General features: G+C 31.6%; 1 protein-coding gene across 1 annotated transcript; it reads left to right on the forward strand.

The window, feature by feature from the left end:
* The first annotated feature begins 1,285 nt into the window (after positions 1-1,285).
* Positions 1,286-4,153, forward strand: LOC142642087 (L-type lectin-domain containing receptor kinase IX.1-like). Its single transcript, XM_075816442.1, has 2 exons — positions 1,286-1,816; positions 2,687-4,153. Exons 1-2 carry the CDS (start codon positions 1,304-1,306, stop codon positions 4,151-4,153), a joined length of 1,980 nt encoding a protein of 659 aa, XP_075672557.1. The 5' UTR covers positions 1,286-1,303.
* Positions 4,154-10,073: the final 5,920 nt, after the last annotated feature.

Below are 10,073 nucleotides of genomic sequence, written 5' to 3' on the forward strand. Positions count from 1 at the left end.
TGGGACCCCCTATTTGTACAAAAGAAAAAGGTCCAATATTCCTGAGTGTGACTTAGTTACATGGAATTTTTGTACAAATGTGCCTAGAATTCTTTTAAAAATTTAATTATAATTTTAAACTCTAATTTGGTGATTTTTATATGACTTTTGTGGTTTGATTTTGATTTAGTAAAGACATATTAGCCAAAAGAAACGAAGGTAGCGCTATTAAAGAAATCTGTACTTTTATATTAGCAATTACAGATGGCTAATGCTGCATTGTCATTTGTGGTTGTGGTATGAATAAGCGGTATGTTGTTTAAGCGACTAATTGAGCCAAAGAAATTAACCATATTAAAAGGGATTGGCGACTTTTTCGTTCTCATTTACCATTTGTGGTTTGTATATGCCTTTTACACATATGCTCAACTGAAGTACCGATTAGGATTTCCCCTAATTATGATAAACATATTAATTTTTTAAAAAAAACAGGTTTTATATTTATTAAATGATATATATATACATATATGTATGTGTGTGTGTGTGTGTGTGTGTGTGTGTGTGTGTCTGTCTGTCTGTTGATAGCCGTGTAACTGAATTGGTACCTCCCCATACACAAAGTGTCTTGGGTTTAAGAGAGAAAAGGTTCAAATTGCGGGAGTCAGGGAAAAAAGGTTCAAGCTACAGTGTTAGTAGCATATTATAATTATTTTTAAATAAAAAAAAGATATAGAGATATATATTATTTTCCTAGAGCTAAAGCTGTTGCCATGGAAGTGCGGAGTGGATGGTTTTTTCTTTTTTTTGTTAGCCCTTGAGTATTTTGGATTGTTTCAAATGAGTAATGGCTTCTCTTAGGCTCCTAAATTTTTTGGTTTATTGATTTTTATTATGTATAACTTTGATTCTCCTTTACCTAATAAAGTTTGGAATTTTCTGTAAGTTAATATTTTCTTCCAGAAACATAATAGACATTTCCCTTCATGTTCATGCTCATGTTGATGTTCGTATTTGTATCTTTTGCAGTACTCAATAAGTTGTTTACTCATTTTGTGAATTATTGATTGTGGTTAAGAAATAAAGTACAAACACAATACTATTCAATTAAACTAATGTGAAAAATTTACTCTATTAGATTAAAGAAATGGACATGAAAATGAAAATTTCACAAAAAATTTCTTAAATAGAATTAACATAATCTTTTTCGCTGAGAACGTTGACTGACTTTTTTTTTGCTTTGATTTATAGTACAACTGCTATATATTTCTATCCCAACCACACCTCAAAGTTCCATTAATGGTTGTTTTCTTTTAAAGTTTCAATCATGGCTGTTTTCAACCTCACGATCAAACATTTCCGATTTCCACAGCTTTTAATCCTCTTTTCTCTATTTATGATCACCAATTTCTTCTCTATACTAACCCCATTTACAAGTGCTGTATCATTCAACTTCACTCATTTTTATTCTCCAGACCCTAACATAGTATATGAGAACGCTTACGCTGATAAAGACCATGTCATTCAACTTACGGGCACCAATATGAAACTATGGCTTAATGGTCGAGCCACGTATTCCAGACCCATGCACCTGTGGGACAAGGACTCCAGAAAGCTCACAGATTTCTCTACCCATTTTTCCTTTGTTATTGATAAGCAGAATAATACTAACTATGCAGACGGGCTGGCCTTCTTCCTTGCACCTAACGGTTCCAAACTCAATGCCGCTGCTTTAGCTGGCAATCTGGGTCTCTTTATCCTAGGGTCAAAGCCAGAGGAACATCCTTTCGTTGCAGTGGAATTTGATATCAGCACCAATACCTGGGATCCGACTTGGTTTGTGGAGCCAGTGCCGGCTCAAGGCCTAGGCAACTTAGGCCTAGGCCTAAGGCCCCACAACCAAAAAAAAAATTCCCTACTAAAAAAGGCCCCATTTCCATTTGTAAATGCCCAAAATTTTATAAAAATATAACATTTTTTAAATAATTAGTACTTTTTTTAAAAGTGATGTTAAAGATACTACAAATTTTACTATAGGTTTAAGTTTAAATTTAACTAACATGTCACCAATCACATAAAAAATTAATTCAAACACAAATAAATTAAGTTGTTGAATTTTATCAATTACAGTCACTATCACATTATATTGTGAACATTTTTAAAACCAATTGTTCATTTCTAACAAGGCTTCCAAAATAGGAGACCAAGAGAAATTAAAACCAATTGAAACCCTAAAATGTTTCAAAAAAAATGCTGCAAATGTGATAGAACATCAATGATGACTAATCTCCTCTAATAGTTTGTGATCTAAATTTTTGTAAACTAATATCTTACAAAACCACGCACCAAATAATATTTATCTATCTCTTTCTCTTAAAAAGAATATATAAATTAAAATTTAGGTTACAACTGTACTTAACTATGCATAGTTATATATCCAAGTTATAGTAAGTTTCTTTTTTTAAAAAATAATATTTTTTCTAGTTCTCTTTGTTTAAATTTATGGTTTAACTATGATATTCAATCCTTTGTATGAAATTAACCTTAGTTTAATTATTATTATTCATCAATTTCTGTATTTACATCAAATTAGTCTTAATTTAATTTGTATTATATATATATTTATTTAATTAATGTTTACATATAAAAAAGCCTCATATAAAACTTTCGCCTTAGGCCCCAAATTTTGTTGGGCCGGCCCTGTGTGGAGCATATAGGTATTGATATCAACTCCACGGATTCTGTTGCTTTTATGCCATGGTTATTGGGTAGTAATTCTATAACGGAAGGGAAAACAAATGAAGCTTGGATTAGTTACAATTCAAGCTCAAAAAATTTGAGTGTTGTCTTTACTGGCTACAATGTTACTGTAAATCAGTCACTTTCTATTATTGTTGATTTGAGAGAGGTCCTACCCGAATGGGTTACTTTTGGATTCTCAGCCGCAACAGGAGGTGCTTCTGCTCTACATACTATTAAATCTTGGGATTTTAATTCAAGTTTGAAAATTGATAATAACAATGAAGGACCCAGTCTAAACCTCCACTCTAAGAAAAGGAACACATCCCTGTTAGTTGTGGGGTTCATTGCGGGGGGATTTATTTTGGTTGGTGGGTTGACCATGGTTCTGTTTGCCTTGTGGAAGAGGAATCGGAGGGCTAACGAAGATGATCGTGCCCTTGATGAAGAGTTTAAAAGGGAAATAGGACCTAGAAGGTTTACATACGATGAATTGGCTCGTGCAACAAATGATTTCAACGACAAAGAAAAGCTAGGCCAAGGAGGATTTGGTGGAGTTTACAGGGGATTTTTAAGGGACTTTAACTCCGTTGTTGCTGTTAAAAGGGTATCAAAAGGGTCCACACAAGGGATAAGGGAGTATGCAGCAGAAGTAAAAATCATCAGCCAATTGAGACACAAGAATTTGGTACAACTCATTGGATGGTGCCATGAAAGAAGTAGAGAACAACTATTACTTGTTTATGATTTCATGCCCAATGGAAGCTTAGATTCACATCTTTATAAAGAAGATACCTTATTGGTGTGGGAAGTGAGGTACAAGATTGTACAACAGTTGGCCTCCGCCTTGCATTACTTGCATGAAGGATGGGATCATTGCGTGTTGCATAGAGATATAAAACCGAGCAATATTATGCTTGATTCAAATTTCAATGCCAAACTTGGAGATTTTGGATTAGCTAGGCTCGTGGACCATGCTAGTGCATTACGAACTACTGATTTGGCAGGTACCAAAGGCTATATAGACCCAGGATGTGTCACAACCCGAAGGGCTAGTAAGGAATCAGATATCTATAGTTTTGGAATTGTTGCATTGGAATTAGCTTGTGGAAGAAAACCAGTCAACCACGAGGCCCCAGAAGATCAAGTAGTCATGTTGGAGTGGGTTCGGGAACTCCATGGAAGAGGAGTACTTCTTGACGCAGCTGACCAAAGGTTTGGTGGACAGTTTGATGAGCAACAAATGAACTGTTTGTTGATTGTAGGGCTTTGGTGTGCTCACTCCGAATATGATCATAGGCCTTCAATAAAAGAAGCAATTCAAGTGCTCAATTTTGAAGCTCCATTGCCTCTTCTCCAATTTGATATCCCCAGATCATCACATCATACTCCAACAATGAATGAAGCTACATCTTTGTATTCAACCTCCAATGAATGATACTGATTCTACCGGATGACAACTCCGATTCCTCATAGTTTAAAGCACACTTTGCTGCTTATTTACCTGCATTGCTTTTGTTGTTAGAAGTTGAACCTGTTTTAATTGAACTTTCATTTAAAGTAAGAATGTTAAATATATATATATATATATATATATATATATATATATATATATATATATATGTCTGTACGTGTCAGTAATATTACAAATGAGTAATATCCCATAGCTTTAACATTGAGTACTGCCTCAAAAGTATGAAATTTTGGATTATCAAAATTAGGAGGTTCCACGATAATGTATGCCCCTTATATTTGTACCTCTCCTCAGTTGCCTACAATGGCATATAAAACCATTAGTGGGGCAAATCACGGATGAGACAGCAGCAACAATAAATAAATAAAAATTTATTGGACCAACCGTGACTAAAAGAGAGTATACAAGTGAATAAATTTAGTAATCAAAGCTAAAGCATAAGGATCTTGGTACATCCCAATAAGCAACTTTGCTAGAGGCGCAACTGCATGCAAAATAAAAATGCAATATATAAGAATATAAATAAGATTTTAAAAATAAATAAATAAAACACTTACACATGCATCGCATGTATTCAGTGATGGACACCACAAAGTGCAGTATTTGGTGCAACATATATGGCAACTCCAGGGTTCTCACATTCTTTGAGACTTTGTTTCAGCAATTCTTCTTGATTTAATTATGTCGACTAACTTCAGATGAACCTGTAAGCAAAAAAAATTTATAAATGTATTAATACTTATTAGTTGGGAATGATATGGATTAATAACACAACCATAGGCTTCTTCTTTTTTTTTTTTTTTGAGGACTGCTTTCAAATGATTTTGCTTGCCAGCACAAGTGTGCCTGTTTCAGCTCTGCTCTGCCTCAGAATCTCCTTCCAAAGTTAGAAATGGATGGGTCTTAACAATGGCAACAGCCTTCAGCATCGTCCTTCCTGCATCCAGTTTTATTGAATATCTGAACCTCAAACAAAGACCTTCTATAGAATGATCACTTGCAAAGTGATGCCAGCCATTCTCAAAACACAAGCGCTCCTCACTTTGTTGCAGTCTGACATGCCAAGACTTTCCCCTCTGATCTCTGAGAATGTCCTTTTAAGAAAAAATAAAATTAGAGATTATTTTTATTGAATAGGTTGAATGAGCTTTAAATTTGAATGATTAGCGATTTTTATCTTTTTGTTTTATAATAAGCATTTTGTTGAATAATTTTTTCACTTGGTCTTGTAATGTTTTTGTTTGGTTTATGTTTGTTGTTGTTTGGGATACTATTTATTGTTGTTATTTAAGTTTTTTAAAAAAAAAGATTAAGGATTATGTTTGAGAGGGGGAGGGGATTAATTTTGGAGTATTGCTACATCCATAACTTTTTTACAATAAATGTTATACAAAAAGATGTTATTGGTGGGTAAAAAAAATAATAATATTAGTATTGGCCGAAATTAGAATTTGTAACAACTTACTACATTAAATTTGTTGTGAAATTATTGTGAAAATCTTATGAATGTAATATTACTCTTACTTTTGCTGAACCCAAAATTTTGTAATTCTCATGTCAGAGTAGTTAGCATTTTTATTAGGGTGTTCACAATAAGTTAGTTTATCTTATAATTCTGTGACCACTTAACTTGCATGTGGAGTAGCAAGTGGAAAAGTCCTATTTCAATTTGACATTTCTCTATCCTAGCGAAAATAAGGTATGGGATCTTTCTCCGCTTCTTCTTCCTTGACTTAGTGATAAGTCCGGTCCATTTCAGCTTGCTAGTTATCCCATAATTAATTAATGAATAGCAATTTTTTTTTTTTTTTGGTAGAAATGAATAGCAATTTTGTTTTTCGTAGAAACTTCCTACAACCACTTTACCAAAAATAATAATAAAAACTTCGTACAACCACTTGTTAATTTGGTCATAAAAAAAATAAAAAATAAAAACCACTTGTCAATTTAGACAAGCAACAAGGTCGAGGAAATGGGTAGTTCTATGCCTTTTGGTCCTATTTCAATTTTTTTTTTTTTTTTTTTTTTTAAAAGCACTAGGCATTTTATACCCACACTACAAAAAATAAAATAAAATAAAATAGTGGGCTTAGGAACGTTGACTGACTTTGTTCTTATACACTACACTTATGGTTTGTTTGGATACCGCTTATAGCTGAAAACTGAAAACGCTGTAGTAAAATAATTTTTAAATGCGTGAACAGTACCGTGAGACCCAATTTTAAAGAAAAATTTGCTAAAATTCGTACTTGTGGATCTCGTAAATAATGCACAAGACCCACACAAAAAATGCAAACGCATTTGTATCCAAACTAACACTTAGGTTTCATTTGGAATTTGCTTATTTTGCTAAAACTGAAAATATTTTTGCTAAAAGTACGGTAGATAAAGGTAAAAGTTAGCTGAAATAGTACAATGAGACCCATGAATAGTACCAAAAAATGCAATGAAAACTATTAATAATAGCAAACTTTTTTGCTAAAAATATGGTAGATAAAAGTAAAAGTTAGCTGAAATAGTACAATGAGACCTATGAATAGTACCAAAAAGTGCAATGGGACCTATGAATAATAGCAAAAATAAGCTGAATCGTAATATAAGTTGACAAAAATAATCTTTACCAAACGGAAACTTAATTACTTATTTAAGTTACGTTGATTTATAGTAAAACTGCATGCAATATCTCAAATTTTCAATATCAAGCACTCAAAAGTTTCAATAATGGGTATTTACAACCTCAATACCAAAGTTTTAATCATGGTTGTTCACAACCTCACAATCAAACATTAATCTTACTAGTAAGTTACCCATGCAATACACAGATAATTTTGTGATATTTTATGCAAAACAGTTTTGAATAATGTTGTACATAAATTATAAAGAAAAAGTAAGCTAAATTAGAGTAAAGAAACATATACATTTTGAGATATTAAAAATTGGTTTAGTAGCTTCACTGCAAATTTGTAGCCTTCTTAAGGTAAGATTTTTTTTTTTTTTTAAATCATGAAATCAAAAATAAATGCAAAAGAGTAACGGGACCATGAAATAAACTAATTTGTGATGTGTTCACATATTTCATACTATGAAATAAAAGTATATCCAACTCTCTGACTATCTTCCACTCATCGATAATACGACATTAAGTCATAGTGTGGGCAAGTATATGTGCATGTGTCTTATAGATGGTTTAAGACACATTAGAATGCCACTTGGCAGGACCTTATGCCCTCTCGCATGAGATCTCTGAGAGAGACATTTTGTAACTTTTATTCTACAATATTCCTCAAAAAAAAAAATTTACTCATTTCTTGAACTGAATAATTATAATGGTTATGTGTGTGCAATTTATAATTATTGTTTCACTACATATTTATAGCCTTCTCAAGGTAAGATTAATTTTTCACCCTAAAAAAAAGGAAAGATTAATTTTTTTTTAAATCATGAAATAAAAAATAAATGCAAAAGAATAACAGAACCGTGATAATCAAATAATTTGTGTTGTGTTCACATATTTAATACAATGAAATAAAAGTATATCAACCTCTCTCACTGTCTTTCACTCATTGATAGTGTGACATTAAAACATGGTGTAAGCAAGTGTATATGCACATGTCTTATAGATGATTTAAAACCATGGTAGAATATAGCTTTGCATTGCGTACCAAATATTCTCTCTACTTATATACCTAAAACAAAAACTATCCAACCAAATTACCCAAACCTAAATCATACTTAATCCCCTAATTTAAAAAGGAAAAAAAATACCTGTAGGGGTTTTGGCGTCTTGATGGTAGTGGGAGGCCAATATAATGGAGGCGACGTCCCCTCAAATTTCTTTTTCTCTCTCTTTCAATTGGTTTGTCTGTCTCAGGTCTTTTATAGTAAAACAATGTATTTTATTTAACAATCCACAATATTTTTATGTCTCTCTATCTCTCTCCAAGGCCTTATCTGGTTAGTTATTACTGTTAGTCTTTAATTATTATTTTTTTGCTTTTTTAAAAATATTAAAATGGTGGGTATGCTAAAAAACATGAAAAAGAGAGAAATGTGTGATGTAAGCTTAGGCAATTAATGAGAGACTAATGAGATAATAGTAAAATAAGTTAATGTAAACTTTTGGATAACAGTAAAAAAAAACTTAATGAAAGAGGTAAAAAAATGTTAAATGCAAAATTAGAGCGTCACTTGGTAAGACCTCATGCACTCCCGCATGAGATCTCTGCTTATATATATATATATTGTTGATTATTTATTTATAACTTCTAATCACTAATCAACATGAGTCTCAAAAAATTTTAGGATAGGACTTTATCATATGTACAAAATAAATATAGATTTTTTTATCTTTTTTTTTTTTTTTTAAAAAGGATATTGCTATTGTGTTCATCCTTATAAGAATTTAAGCATAGATTAAATTTTCATTATTTTTGACAATTTTTCTTTGATTCCTTTGTAATTTATATATTGTGTTGGTTTAAATGAACTTTTTCTCAAACTTTAAGAGAATGGACTTTAGATAAGAGGTTCAACTTTTATACGCCAGGTATTGACTATAAGTCTTGTACATGGAACAAATAGAGATAGGAAATTAAGAATATGATCCATTTTGGTCAGCCTTAGCTTGATTTGTCTAGACATCAATTTTCTCTCTTGCCAAAAGTCCAACTTATTTTAGGTGGAAGTTTCTTTAATTATTACTTGTATACAAAATTTCAGGATCATTAAATTGAAATAGGTCCCTTACTAGCCTAACCAATTGGAATAGGATGAAATTTCTTCTCATCCACACTAAACGTTGTGTACACTCCAAATTTTTTCTACATCTCATAATTATACGTTGTTGAAAGGTGTCATCCAAATCCAACATGATTGAGAGTTGTAATTGAGACTATGACCTAGAAACTTTACTATTCAATACTTTGCGAGAAAAATTAAACACTCATTTAATGTAACAAGAGACTATGGAATTTGATATTGTATACACTGGGGTTTGTTCTTGATGTTGTAAAATTGTTGTAGGTACTAAAAACTCTAGTTTGATTAGTTAGCATGTCATGTTCTTTAATTATGAAAAGTCTACAATGGAAAACTTTTGTGTTTCTACAATAAATGTTTTGGAGAGAAAATTGTTAGCCCTCTCATCCCATTGAGACCCCCTTATTTGTACAAAGAAAAAGGGTCCAATATTCCTAAGTGTGACTTAGTTACATGGAATTTTTGTGCAAATGTACCTAGAATTATTTTTAAAATTTAATTATAATTTTAAACTCTAATTTGGTGATTTTTATATGATTTTTGTGATTTGATTTTGATTTAGTAAAGACATATTAGCCAAAAGAAACAAAGGTAGAGCTATTAAAGAAATCTATACTTTCAAATTAGCAATTACAGATGGATAATGCTGCATTGGTATTTGTGGTTGTGGTATGAATAAGCGGTATGTTGTTTAAGCGACTGATTGAGGCAAAGCAGTTAATTATATTAAAAGGGATTAGCAACTTTTTCTTTTTCCTTTACCATTTGTGGTATGTATATGCCTTTTTCACATATGCTCAACTGAAGTACCAATGAGGATTTCCCTTAATTATGATAGACATATTAATTTTTTTAAAAGAAGTTTTATATTTATTAAATGAGATGATAATATATATATATATATATATATATATATATATATGTATGTATGTATATATGTATGTATGTATGTAGAGAGTCATGTAGCTGAATTGGTACCTTCCCATACACAATGTGTCTGGGGTTTAAGGGAGAAAATGTTCAAATTGCGGGAGTCAAGGAAAAAGGGTTCAAGTTGCAGGGTTAACAATATATTGTAATTTAAAAAAAAAAAAAAAAAAGATATAGAGATATATATTATTTTCCT

This window comes from Castanea sativa, chromosome 7 (assembly GCF_040712315.1).
Source record: "Castanea sativa cultivar Marrone di Chiusa Pesio chromosome 7, ASM4071231v1".
Classification (NCBI taxonomy): Eukaryota; Viridiplantae; Streptophyta; class Magnoliopsida; order Fagales; family Fagaceae; genus Castanea; species Castanea sativa.